Source organism: Lonchura striata, chromosome Z (assembly GCF_050655825.1).
Source record: "Lonchura striata isolate lonStrDom1 chromosome Z, ASM5065582v1, whole genome shotgun sequence".
Lineage (NCBI taxonomy): Eukaryota > Metazoa > Chordata > Aves > Passeriformes > Estrildidae > Lonchura > Lonchura striata.
The window spans coordinates 31,604,158-31,618,936 of record NC_140740.1 but is presented as its reverse complement, the minus strand read 5'-3'; the positions used below and the strand labels follow the sequence as shown (position 1 = coordinate 31,618,936).

At 39.6% G+C, this 14,779-nt stretch overlaps 1 protein-coding gene across 36 annotated transcripts in view; it reads right to left on the bottom strand.

The window, feature by feature from the left end:
* PRR16 (proline rich 16) overlaps positions 1-13,055 on the bottom strand; it is a 155,315-nt gene extending 142,260 nt beyond the window's left edge. For 33 of the 36 annotated variants that reach the window (XR_014951311.1, XR_014951312.1, XR_014951315.1 and 30 more), the window contains exon 1: positions 12,752-13,052. Coding sequence is in view for 1 of the 36 variants with exons in the window: in XM_085566732.1 (XP_085422858.1) it covers positions 12,752-12,913 (162 nt within the window). In the remaining 35 variants the exon portion in view is untranslated. Of the gene's footprint in view, positions 1-12,751 lie in introns of all 36 variants that reach the window. The other 3 variants (XR_014951322.1, XM_085566732.1, XR_014951345.1) reach the window with 2 other exon arrangements.
* Between the last annotated feature and the right edge of the window lie 1,724 nt (positions 13,056-14,779).

The window sequence follows — 14,779 nt, the reverse complement described above, 5'->3', positions numbered from 1 at the left end:
TGATACTGGCACTTCTCAACTCCAAATATGTCCACTAACACCTGCAACATTACCACTGCTAATGGTAATACACAAGTATTCCTGAGGGTGAAAGCAGATAAATCCTTCTCAAATCCTGCTTCAATAAAAGATTATACACACACAGACTATTTCAGACCCTATAAAAAGAGTAATCATAGAAACCCTGGCATATAATAACAGTAGATTAACACACTTAGACAGAAATAAATAAATAATTTTAAAGCCTTAAAGATAAAGAGGTCTTGAATTTAAAAAATACAGATTTTTGACAGAAGCCATTAAAACAGGCTGAGCCCATCACTGAGCCCTGGCAAACTCCACTGGTGACTGGTCACCAGTAACTCCATTCACCACCACTCTCTGGGCCCAGCCATCCAGCCAGTTTTTAACCCATCAATTAGTACACCCACAGACTCCTGGAGAAACCAGTTTCTCCAGGAAAATGCTGTGGGTAATGGTGTCAAAGGCTTTACTAAAGTCTAGGTAGAAGGAGATGTTAAAGAACAGAGATGCTTTTCTATGGCTTTAGAGAATGCCCTCTCATTAATTTTGTGTGTTCTCCTCTTCACTGGATAAAAACTCCTATTTCTTCATATTGTATAGCAGCAAAGTATTCTACAATTTAAGTATATACCACCTGAAAAGAGAAGTCAGACAGACTGCTGATTGCTTTATTGTTAATTTATTTTCTGGATATGCAAGAAGCAGTAGACTTGGGTCTTGAAGAAACACTAATGGAACTCCTTAACCAGACTTTGGCTGATTTCATACACTATTTTTATTACTTACCATGTCACAAAAGTTGCAAATGCTCTCAGTAAATTTGCTGATGCAGGAGAGCTAATAGACAATACACAAGGCATGAAGTAAATCTCTCAGATACTTAGAAGTGGGATAAAATCCCCTTGTGCATTATCATTACCATGAGAAGAAACTAAATATCTTTGTGCTACAGACTAGAAGTCAAGCAATTCATAGAGCTCTTTTCAGAGGCGTCATCATGGAATGGCTGCCAGAGGGCAATTTCTCACCAAATAGAAATGAAACTTCAGAATCTAGCAACATACAGTTCTGACAAAATTCTGATTAGATCTCACCTACAGTATTGTACACATTCCCGTGAAGACCTCAAGCAAAATAGAACAAGAAAAGCTCTTTTTAATGAAATGGAAACAGTCTACCAAAGAAATTTTTAAAAAATCCTTTACTAATGTACCAACATACACGAACAACTAAATGAAGAAATATTCAAGCGCTACTAGAGCTGAGTGGTAACATTAGCAAAAAGAAATTGCAACAATCTTGGTATTGTTATTTACTTGACATTATTTATTTGTTTATCCAATTGAATTATTGGCCTAGATTAAATAGTTTTCAGCCACAAAAACATAGTACTAAATTTCCTGTCTGCATTAAATGGCAATCTGCAGTAATAAGCATGTGAAGTCTCATAAAACAGCTCCTCCATTGGAAGAAAACCTTAAAGACATATACACCTGCTAGAGCACTATACCAGGAAAAAGCAAAATGCTCATGTCTTGTCTCCTAGCCACACAGGCTACCAGTTTAATACTACATTCTTCAAGGAAGAATTCCATATAAGTATTGTGTATCTATAGTCACTGTACAAAAAGCAAGGAAACTATTTAATCTGTTCAAAATAGACATTTAATATTATAAAATCCACTTGATAAAGATTTAATTGCAGTGTATCAGCATTTATGTACAAGAAATCATGCATTTAAAGAAGACATATGATATATGTAATTCAGAGTGACAAAAATGATGCCTCATTCTTGATTAGTAAATGAAACTGAGAAATAATAGATGAACATGGCAGAAGTACTCTGCCTGTACAAAACAAGCTGTTATTAAATGAAAACTTGATTTTTAGAAAATTAAGGATCAACAATGTTCCAAATTCTCTCTGGGCCTTGCCACTCTTCCAGAAGATCATGATAAAAAAAACCCAAAAGCCGTTTGAAAAGCTGTCACACAATACCAGGGCATCACTCCTTACTTACAGTTTCCTAAAGAAAGAATAAATCCAGAGGGTCATTTATTAGATTTTTATCTTAGTACCCTGTTTTATGCCCCTGATTGACTAATATCTATTGAACATGCAAATTCAGAAATAATTTTTATTCTAAGACAAAATATAAACTTTTAGAAGACTACCAGATTATGGGAGAAATAACTAGGTATGTTAAATATTCTGTTGAAATTATCATAAAGTAGCTCCTGTTCCTAAGATGATGTACACTGAATAAACTCTGACTTTGATAGAGCTGATATATTTTTTTAATTTGTAATAAACTTGAAGTAGATATTCATGACACCTGCCAAGTGCTCATCTCCTAGAAATAGTACAAAGCTATCATTCATTGAAATACAATCTGTTTTCTTCTATGAGGATCATACCTCTCGTACTTGCAATCTTGCAATAAACACTCAGAAAAGATTCATTATTGAATGGGAAGTTTCAAAACTACCTTTAAAAACTTTTAAAATGTAGAAGATATTTTTAGATTTTTTTAAACAGCATTTCCATAAGTTACCTGATATTAAATGTAAAAATTGTATGTATATATATCTTAAATCAATCTTAGACTACAAGTCTTTTGTATGAGTTGAATTTCAGGCTTAAATAAAAGAATGGGAACTTTAGCATTGCAATTAATACACATTACTGACTATACAAATATTGGGGTTCTGATTTCTTCTAAAATTAGGTATGTGAATCCAAGACACCAACTTTGCACACAAACATATACATGAGATGTCTGGAATGACTGTTACTGCTTAAGAACAACAACCAAGCTAATACAAAATGGCAAAGCTCTATCAAAGTCAAAGCTGTATCACATCAGCAACATTCTGTTTGCTAAGATTTAAGACAACTAAACAAAATAAATGTTTGTACATGATTTAAGTCCTTAAAATTCACGCATTCTTTTTTATGATTTTTTCTTTTGTTTTTCTTTTTTCTTTTTTCTTTCTAATCACCATTTTTCAGTTGGTGATTATTTGATTCTGCAATCAAATAATCACCATCTGAAAAACAAGCACATTCAAATCAGTTGTCAATAGGGAACAAGAAAAAATAACAATCATAATCTCATCCATCTTCTGTTTGAGCAGGAACATCCCAGACTGGTCAAAAAACAGATGACCAAAAAAACCTATAAATCCTTCAGATTCATCTCACCACCTGTACTTTGACTTCAAAGAACAGAATGTTATTACTTCAGCAGAGGTAAATATACTTGTATAGTCTTAATAAGTTATCTAAACACTGTGTACACACACAGGTTATTTCTTTATCCAAATGCCATAGTTTTACTGAACCTTAAAATATGCCATAAAATTACCTATAAGTATTGAATGACATAGAAGTCTATACTGTACCACCCTAGATATCACAGATAAAACTTCTTAGCACTTGCAGAGACCATCTGCTATGATGAACTTGCCTTATTCAAAGCATCTCTGCAATCATCAGCAAAAACATGTAGAGAATAAAGTACAGTTTAGTTGGTAACTGAAAATTAACTGTTGTAATAACAACCAGTTAAACTGAATCCAAACAACAGCTTTCACTTTCTATCTACATTAGATTAGAAACTGAACTAAAGCAATTACCAACAATGAGCCTACACATGAGAATCTCCTAGTAGCACACAGAAGATGCAAGAGAACAACTGAGATTTTAAGATAAATGTCAGAGTCCCCTGAAAATTTTAGGACCATCTTGAAACTGATATTGACATTCATGCGTCAACTTTCAAGAATGGAGAGACAAGCACCCTAATGTTTAAGAATACAGATGATGTCTGACAGGTCCTAGCAGTGACGCAAATAAAGTTACACTAACGCCTGAACCTGTTATGAGGGGGAAAGAGGAAAAGGGCTAGGAAAAGAAAACTTAGAGCCTCAGAGGACTGAAAAGATTACAATGAGGTTAGTAGAGTGAAAGTGAAAGTGAAAATTAAGCAGACAGGCAAAATTAATCTGAATTTTTCACAAAGTTAGCTTGAATAATTACATTGTGTTTGCCTGGACAATTTCTTTTGAAGGTGAGAAAAAAGATATATCACAATTTAGTGTAGAGATATGTGAATAGTAGCATTCCTACAACAGCAGAAGGGGCTGCAGCCTTCCCTTCTAATCACCACCACCTAACGTGACACAGAAGCTCCAGTGGCTGCACTCACAAATACCAGCTCAGAGCCCTTTGTGTATGTCACATTCATATAGGGAGCCACACTGCAACTCTGCTGTTTATTATTCTGTCTGAAATATAATAAAATCTCTTTTCCAAACACAGGCAATGAGTACACACTATCTATTACTGCAATTTTGGTTAAAAAATTCATAATATATTCTCCTTCTAATTTTAAAATTTCAGCTAAAAAAATGTTTATTGACAGAAGCAAATGTTTGTGACCTAGCATTTTTACAAAACATATACACCTGATTTTTTGAATCTAAATCTGAAACATTGTGTGCAGGTGCAGGCTCCCAAGCACAAGACAGATCTGAACACACTGGAGCTAGTCCAGAAAAGGGGTTGGAAAGGGCTGGAGCTTATGTTACACACTTGATTAAAAGGAGTAAAGGAGACAACGAGGAACACAATTAGAAATACAGGAAATTCTGCCTAAACACAAGACCAAAAAAAAGGAGATTCAATACTGAAATATAGGTAGTCCAAAGAGGTTGTGGAGTCATCATCCTTGAAGATATTCAAAAACAAGATCCTAAGCAACCTGCTCTAGTTAACTCTTTAATTGACAATTTGGACAATTTCTAGAGGCCCTTTTGAATCTCAACCAGTCTGTAGTTCTGTATTAAGAAATAAAATATTTATTCCACCTCTTTGTCCAGTAACTACTGAACTTTCAGTTGTTTATTTAGCTGAAAAGCTCAATGAAAAAGCATAGAAAGAAAGAATTACATTTAGATTTACTACATTGCGGTAAAGAAAGAAAACATACTGACCTTGATGCTTTATTTTTTCACATATAATTTTATACAGAAAGGACACTCTTACATGGTTATGAACCAATAAATTATAATGGAGAAGCAAGTCCAAACAATTTCTTAATTCTTTCACTAAGTTTATAGACTCTACATCTTTTAGGCCACATAAGGTGTCTGCTTTAACACAGTGACATTTCCGGTAAATTATGAAATGTTAGTAGATATCAAAATTTTGGTACACTTATCTCATGTTTTGCAGCTGAATGAAAAGCTCAAATCAAGATTTTGGTATCCCACTAAAGTCTAGGAACCTGCTGCAGCTCATCTCACCTAATAAACTTAATAAATACATAATAAACTTCTCACACTATTTTCCTAGATAGTAAGTTTTATCTTCTCCTACTGACAAGGTGAATGATTGCACTGCAGGTAAGGAGGTCTTACTCTGATTCTATCTTGCAGCTCTTCAGTCAAAGAACATAACAACAGAAGAATATAATACCACCATGGATTCAACACTGGAATAATGACAGTGGATTTATCAAAAAAAAAAGGTAAGGGGAAAAAATTAAAAGCATTTTAAAATGGAACAAATTAAACACATTTTAAAATTACATTTTTTTTGAGATTACTGAGAAATAATCTTCAATGAAATCTGGAAATGATTCAACATTAGTGCTCTCAGTCTTCATATTGCAGTGTGGTATGAAATAACGGATGGGTCTGTTAACCTTTAAAGACATGAACATACTACAGTTTTTGCAGAAGGAACAACTGATGGTACTACTGCTGTTTGGAAGTAATTGCTCCTCACTGTCTCCCATCAGCTGTACTGCAACAATTCCAAAATAAACCAGAATGGCAGTGGCTCAGCCACCGAGCCCCATCATGCCACTCATCCAACACACACAACGTGACAGAGGGAAGCTGTAGTGAGAGATCTGGTGTAGGATTTTCTCAGTCTTCCCACAGGGTCTGTTTTTCTTCTTCCCCTGGGTACAGTAATAAATGGTATATTGAAGCACTGAAGGTCACAGCAATAAGAATGACCAGCCAATTTTGTATAGAGATGGACAGGAGCTGTAATCAGGACGTATGTATAGCCTGCAGTCCTTTATCACACAGTCATATCTAAGTAAGAGGTAGCATTTTACTCACCAAGAAAAAAATGTACATTAAGTGCTATTTGCTGTTTCTATTAAAAACAAACAAAGAACAAAGAAACAAAAAGCCCAACTACTACAAAAGAAAAATACAGCCCTGTCTACATATAGGTAACTAAGTTAGTGGTAATCTGCATGCTGTCAGACATAGGCTATGTAGGAAAGAAAGCAGTCCATTTGCAAATGAGACCCCTTACTCTGCTTCACAGCAGCACCCTCTGCTGAAGCAGGAAAAAGGGAGAAATCTTCACAAGATATACAGGAGCTACCCTGTGAGGTTACTGAACGTTTTGGTTTTTTTCATTAAGAGAAGACTATGAGCCATCAATATTTTGCAACTCTTAATAGGAATGAAAGAGAATACTGATGCTCATTCATAAAGGTTGTGAAACAGGCACTGTAGAAAAGCACTCTAAACTAAGGGACAACATCTGCACCTCTCCCACAGCTCTCCCAAGAGCAGTATGAATTAGATGTACGCAACACACATGTAGTATACATATGCAGTAATTTGGCTGGATTTTTTTTTACTGGAAGTAGGAGGGGTATTCCAGAACTTAGGCCAAGGTGAGCAATACAAATAGAAACGTATCCTTGCTAGAAGAAAATTATAAAATTTTCAACGCTTCAATGATGGTGCTCAACTAAGTCACTGATGTTGCATAATGCACACATACACATGTGTAGCAGCAACTAAATTCTCTAAATTTTGAAGTTTAAATAAAAAATATGCAACCCAAAACTAATTTCCATCATTCAAACTTAGTTTTCTTCCTTCCAAAGTCAATAGAAAAAATCCAATTGTAACAGACTGAAGTTTGTGCCCCACTATTTCTGTTTTCTGTATCATGGTCAGCAGTGCATAGACTGTGTAAAATTCAAATTTTACAAAAAGATACATATTTCCACTGTAGTACTGTTTTTACTTGAAAACTGAATTTATATGTGCTCTATTTAGCTACTGACTGCACAATACATTACCAGCAAGAGCTCAGTATTACACATAAGGAATGAAGTAGCTGACATGAGTTTAAGCATAAAATAGGTAGCACAAATTAGCAGCATGCTTCCCTCTGTCAAGTATCTTGATTATCAATAAGCAACTCTCTATAGGTATTCTTTTCATGGTGTTACACAATGTAATTACTGGCTCTTGGTAGACATTGTGACAAATCAAGATGTGGAGCAACCTCACCCAATCATGCATCAGCATACAAATGTTTCTGACCACCTTAACACATGGGGTTTTTCAAGGTTCACAATTACCTTTTAGCTCCTTTAGTTTAACTGACACTACTAGCGTAAGAGTGTATACTTATTCTTAGCTTTTTATCTTAGGTCATTGCAGGTTTTATTGTCTATAACTGTATAAACGCTTCACAGACTACAAGAAACAAATGAAAAGAAAAAGTACAATATTATTATCTGTAATGAATATTTATGGCCCTCTTTGGACCCCTGGGCAGATCACAATAAAGCTGTTGTGCAGTGCTTCTCTTACATCATAAATCATACTCTGTTGTCAAACATCCAGGTGCGGTACATGATTGTATCAGGCACAGAGAGGTAAGTGCAATAATTGATCAGGGGAAAAAAAAAACTGCTACTGGAGAGATTAGCAAGTTTTAGAAGGGCAAATACCTTTACTCATGCAACACCTTGATCCTGGTGCATGAACTGGATCCCAAGCACAGCCACAGCAAAAGAAAATTACAAAAAAGCTTCATTCCCTCACACAGCTAACTGACCAGGATCTGCATGCAACAGACAGTGTATGCACAGAAGAAAAGACTCCAGAAGGAACACTGTTAAGAAGGCCTGCATCCCTCATTCAGGTATAAGAAGAACATCTGCCTTGAATTGGATTTCAAATGGTAGGAATGCATATGCACAAAAAGCTCCAACTGCCACTACCTAGCAAAAAAGAGTAGCAGGTCCTTGACACCTGAACAGAATCCAAAGAGGCAAGAATCAGAAGAAGAAGGAATGGATTAAATGGGTTAAGTGTTTTGAGATTTTTTAACCTATCCTTAGGTTTCTATATAGTATATCCAAGTAACTATGCTGTAATAACTGCCTGCTTCATCTTCATGCAGGAATATGAACCCAAAACATTTTTATATTGGTGCTTGCACTGCCTGCACATCAGAGATACTCATACGTGATTGAGTACTGCTGCTCCAGTCCTATTGGTGGACCTGACACCTCCTAGTTTCTGGTTTAACAGCCAAAAACTTGAAGTACCTTCTGCCATCTGGATAGTTACCAGAACACAAAACCAAAAATAGAATGAAAAAAACTGGCAGTTGAAATTGTAATACACTTCTGCAGTCCTGATCCAGAAATTAAAACCACAGAACACATGAACACCCTTCACTTATGAGAGTGATGACTGGCCTGCTTATGGAATCAGGTCGTTTACCCTAAAACAAATTTTGTCATGGTGTTTTGGGAGAGGGGGTTGCTATCTGCTAGTCTTAGCATCACTTAGAAAATATTTATTAAGTAATGCCCAAATTATATAGATCACATATTTACAGAAAATAAACACATCAGTTAGATGGCAGAAGATTATGTACTCATTCTGTCAGCAAGACATTTTCACAGGATTTAAAGCAGAGGAGGTAGATTCAAATGACTGGAACTTCACTGATGTATGTGAGGGCTTCTGTTTCTCCTGCACCTCTATTTTGGAGTAATCTAAACACTGGCAATAGTTACACAGCTGCTTCCTTTCGATAAAAGGTTGGAGCATATTTAGCCAATTAAAAGCTATGCAAATGTCTCACACATAACTTCCAGGAATTTGTTCTGCAAGATGAATTTTTATTATTACAAAAAGTATTTATCACACTCTTTAGTATTTCCCTCACAAAAACAAGCACAAGACTACAGAAATGTGTAACATTTACATAAAATGTGAATGCAAGGAATGTTTAAAAATTACAGTATCATTACGAAGGTTATATAAATCTCTGTGCCCTGCTGTCCAAGGTGTACATGTACATCCCTACGATCTCTCCTGAAATAATCAAAGGGCTATATCACGCACTTTACAGTAGTTTAATTAGCACACATTTTTTTATTTCCAATAATACATTACTTAGGTACCAGACAGATAAGTATCAATTCCAAAAAAAAGACTTAATAATAACTATCTTTCTATACAAACCCCAGTGAAAAAGGTCTTTTATTCAATCCTCTGGAGGAAAACCAAAGTTTAAGGCTCCACCAACTTGATTTTGAAATATTCTGGACTAAAGGAATAGATAGCATCATTCAATCATCTGGCACCCCTTTGATTTTTCTCTGGAATATTCATCAAATAACAGCAACTTAAATAATTTCAAATCTATTTTTCAATGCAAAACCACATTCCATTATTGCTACACACCCATGCAAGGAGACAAAAGGGTCCATCTAAGCCTCTCCTAAATTAATAGCACTCTAGAGAAAACTAGTCATACACCAGCTCAGACTCTGGACTCAACACTACTCCATCCTTCCATGTCTCCCAGTCACCCCCCTTCCCCATCCTTAATATTCCATGGTTAACTTAGCTTAAGCAGACCAGAACAATAAATAAGGATGAGGGATGGAAGAAAGGCATGTTTCACTTCTGAGACACAGTAACTCTTTAAATACATTTGTTTTAATCTGCATGATTTAGTCACATGCTTCTAGAGAATATTTATAAACTTCATGGTTTGCCCAACTGGGCATCCTCTACTCATCCCTCAATCTCCTCTTTTTAAAAACATGAAAAGTGTTAAAGAACCAATTAGAAAAAGGCTCAGAACAATAGGCAGACACAAATATATTAATGCAAGTAAAGCATAACAAGCTAAATGTAGTAAAACATACAACTGCTGTACAGCCATGCTACTTACTGCTATAGAGCAGTTCATTTTGAAGCAACAAAATCATATTTCATTTTGACAGAACTTTGACTATGACTCTTAAAAAATAAGACTGAAAGATAATCATGAAGTCTATCACAATAACTTAAGTTATCCATTAAGAATAATTGTAATTTATATTTAAGGGTAACAAATATATAGGCATGAAAATATAGTGTTTTAAAAATATGTAAATCACAAAAAAAATTTACTGTAACATTGCATTTTGTATACCACAACTAAATACTACTGGAACCACACAAAAAAGGGCTAAAAATTTTCATGCCCTACCACTGTACCAGAATTTAAAACTTTTTATTTAGTAATAAAAAATTAAATGCTGTTTCCAGTATACAATATTACTCAGTTAAAAAAAAAAGTAACAGAAAAGGTTGCAGCTCAACAGCTGGGTTGCAGCAAACACCACACCCTGGGGGGCCGGGGGGGGGGAGGGGGAAGGCAGTAACAACATTTCCAGAAATACAGAATTTGCAATGAAAGTGGAAAATGTAAACTTACATCCTCTATTTCATCATTTTGACTGGTCCTACAGTAGAGAACCTAAATGAAGCACAGTCATATTTCTATGTGTAAGACACCAAAACTGACTAATGACTAACTTCCTGTAAGCTTTAACAAAGAGTCTGTCATTGCTTCCTAGCACTTATAAACAACCTGTAAAAGCTTATCAGTTTATAATATCACCAATTAACTCACTTTTACATAAGTATACATTGCAGCTATGCCAAGAGGTTTTTATGTCAAGAGATTTAGCCCATCCTATAAAGGCAGACAAACTAAAGGTACACAGATGGTAAACTTTTGCAGACTTTCCAAAACAAATGTTACACAAAGTGTATTTAGCATATAATGATAATATTGCAATGAAGCAGATGTAGGTGTATGCAACTCGTATTTGTTGGAGTAACAGAACATCTTTGTGAGGCATATTTGGTGAAAAGCATTACTAAAAACCTTAGGTGTAGTCAGAAACAAGGTTTAATTATCCTTTTTATAAAAATACCTTTATTTTCTCAAAACAGGTGCTATTGCCAATCCTTGCACCCTTCAACAGGTACACAGTACTTAACAGAGTTACAGCTCCATTTCTCTACAGGTTTCCTTATCAAGCAGAGGCAAATCTAGTTCCCTTTTACAGATGCAGTCAACCAGAATGGTTAAGTTTGCTTAGGTAAAACATGCCACAGTAAATGATGATATATAATCTCTACTTACAGCAATCCTGTTTGCTCACTAGAAGAAAGCTATGACTGATTACATGCAGAGAACAATTTACATTCATGGGACAGAACACACCGCATCCTTTCCAGGTCCTGAAAATGTGCTTCTGCAGCAACAGAAGCCAGTTTACGCTATCAGTCTCAGAAACGTTTCAAGAGCTGCTCTACAAACATTATTCCCATTTCGAAATACCTCAAAAAATTACAAAGCACAGACAGCAGCACATTAAGGAAAAGAGAAATTATATTAAAAAAAAAAAAAGGAGAAACCTGGAACTGCGGGTGAAAAAAGCCTAATAGCTGTGATTAGTGAGCCGTGTGTTTATGCATTTTTCAGCATTATACAAAGCACCGCGTGAATTTTAGACTGCTTCAGATGGCAAAAGATTGTTGAAAGAAACTTGTTGACAACCTTGTTAAAATAGAAAACTAATATTTGATGGCAAAAAACCGAAGTTTATTATAAATGTCAAATATAGGATTATAAATCAATACACAGAGATTCTGGATTTGAATTTCGGTGCATAACCCAACCATCTGTGGACCAGTTGTGTAGCAGAATTAAGACAACGTGGAAATCTCCAAAAGGACAGCCAGATTCTTTTCCTTCAGCTATTGCATTTCCCTGCTTATGAACATGCCCGCAGTAATCGCACTCTGCCTGCAGATTAACCCAGAGGAGATGACACCCGCCACAGCAAAGATCGCGAAGGCAATCTTGCCCGATAGGGCCGACAAGCAGGGCGCTCAGCTCGCGGAGAAGGCGGCTGTAGAGGCTGAAGCAGGCTCCGCCGCGCCGGTGCAGCCTGGCCAAGGGCGGCGGTGAGCGGGTCCGGGGCCGCTCGGCCCCACCGCCGGGCCCTGCGAGCGGCGCTGCTGCTGCTGCTGCTGCTGCTGCTGCTGCTGCTGCCCGGGGCGAGCACGGCGCTGCGCCGCGCAGCCCTCAACTTGGACTCGCTGGAGCAGGAGCGGGGTCGTTCCTCGCTCCTCTCCCGCCGCCGGGACGCTGCCTCGGCTCAGCCCGGAATCGGGCAGTGCTGCGGGTCCAGCAGCTCCTTGCCCAGCAGAAACCTCTCAGGAGAGGCCCCCCCGGGAAAAACACAAACTCCGCGGGGTGCCCTGAGGTGGGAAGTCCCCGAATAGAGCCGCCTCGCAGCCGTGAGGAGCACGGGCGGTCCCGGGGCGCGGGGCCGCCGGGCAGCGCAGCGATGTCCAGACGCCCGCCCCCGGGCACGGCCGGGAACTGCCCCGTGCCCCGCCTGGACACCAGTTGCTCGACCCACGGTGAAGAAGCGGTAAAAGGAGCCTGGGGGCGGCAGCAGAGCTCCGGAGGAAGCCCGACCCCGCCCTGCGGGCGGTGGGGCGCTCGCCCCATACGGGGCAGACGGGGCAGACGGGGTGGGGGGAGGGGGGGGGGTCCGACCGCGCAGCCCTTCGTTCTCACCTCCTTAAGTTCCTTGGCGACATCTTTCAGGTCCCCCAGGACTAATTCCAAATCCTCCACGATGATCTTGATCTGCTCCTTCACCTTGGCTTTGGAGGCTGCCGGCGGCCCCTCGGACGGCGAGGAGGAGGAGGATGCGGTCCCCTTGGACTGGGCGGACATCCTTCGGGGCAGCCCGGTGCGGCCAGCGGGGCACGCAGGTCAGGCGAGCGCGGCGGCCACCGGCCGCCCGGCCCCGTCCCTCCAACTCCCGGAGCTGCCGCAGCCGCTGCCGCCACCGCCGCCTGCCCGCCCGCGCATCCCGTGCCGGGGGCGCCGAGCCGCGCCGCGCTCCGCCGGGCGGCCGCGCTGTGCAGCTGCCATCGGCTCCCGGAGCGGCGCGGGGGCCCGGCTGCAGCCCGCCGTGCGCCGCGCCTGCGCCTCGCCCCGCCCGCGCCGCCGCCCGCTACCGGCCCGCCCCGGTCCGGCCCGGCCCGGCTCCGCGCGGCAGCGGGACCGTGGGGTGCCCGCCGCCCGCGCTGCTGGGGGCCGGCAGGGGCCGGCCGGCCTCCTCGGAAGAGATGCTTTCCCCCCTCTTCGGCGCCCGAAGGCCCATGGGGGCCAGAACACTGTGCTGTATCTCCCAGAGGGTGCGCGACGCTGTCTCCCCGGAGCCCCTCGCCGTTGTCCGCGGGAGCGGGACGGGTCGCACCAGGTCTGACGGGGAAAAGGTCGAAACATGCCAAAACTGCCCCTAAAAAGTGGAGCTGTCTCATTGAAGAAGACAACAACAGTGCCTGTTTCTGCTGATAAAAGTCACGATTGGAGGGGTGGCACTCACACCCCTGTACTGTAAAGTGACCTATTTGGCGCGTCTGGAGTGTTCATGGCTCGATTTGGAGTAAGGCATGAAGCTATGGAAGGAGACTTGTGTGGATGTCACCAAATCGGTAAAAGGCACTTACATGTCCCTGCTCACCTGTATAAACAGCACTGCAGAAACACAATGATCAGTAGATCCTGTTCTATTTGGGAAGTAAAGGTTGTGTATCACACCATATAGTAATAAATGAGGCACATCAGCCAGAGTATCTTTCATGAATATTTCTGTGAGGGTCCTTCTCTGAAGTATTGGTTAGTGCCACTTTTAAACACATCCTTCCCCTACCACTCTTCAGAGATTGATCTGTGGAGCAAAATGAAGAGATTGTAAGATATCACTAACCTCTGGTGGTTTTCCATTTTACTGCAAAAAAGCTAAAAGGAGTTGGTTTAGGTATTTCTATCTTCCAGTAGCTATGAACAGTGAGAAGAGGGCATGCAGCCAAGTCCTGTTTTGAACATCACCCTGCATGGCTGCAGCTGACTTTGATGTTGTAAGTACTTTTAAGAGTTTGGCAGCATGAGATGTTTTAACCTAGCTAAAGCAGGGCAGGAAAAGCAACCTTGCCCAGAGCAGTATGTCTGCATGTGGTAAAAATCCCACTTGGTGACGAACAGTTTTTCTCTGGGAAGATTGTGGGACTGGGATACGAATGTAGAGAGCCTGACAGCACCTGTTACTGCCTAGGATAAAGTATAATTATCATTCCACATTTTGCCAATATAAAATTTGTGATATTTGGCTGAAATTATGAATGTTAGTGGTCATAGTGTTTAATTTTTTCCCTAAGTGTCTCAAAGACCTTTCAAACAATTTCAAGGAGGCCATGTTCAAGAAGAGCGCCTGTCTTTCTTCTCAACTTTTCTCAAGTCAAATGGGAGATTTCTTTTTCATCTCAACAAGTGAAAGCTCTTCCAACCCTGACTTTTAAAATCATTCCCTCTGGTTATTTTTACTTAACTGTTTCTATATGAGCAACAACATCATATGATTTTTGAAGCTGGCTAAGTCAGAATTTCCAAACTGCAGTCACCAGCAAATTAGCAAGAAAGCAACCCACAAGTTGTTGAATAAGTTTTAATTAACATGTATGAATATTGTTCCTCAGGGGTATTGTATGAACAGAAAAAAATAAAACATTTATGAAAAGCTATCAATGGAATTAT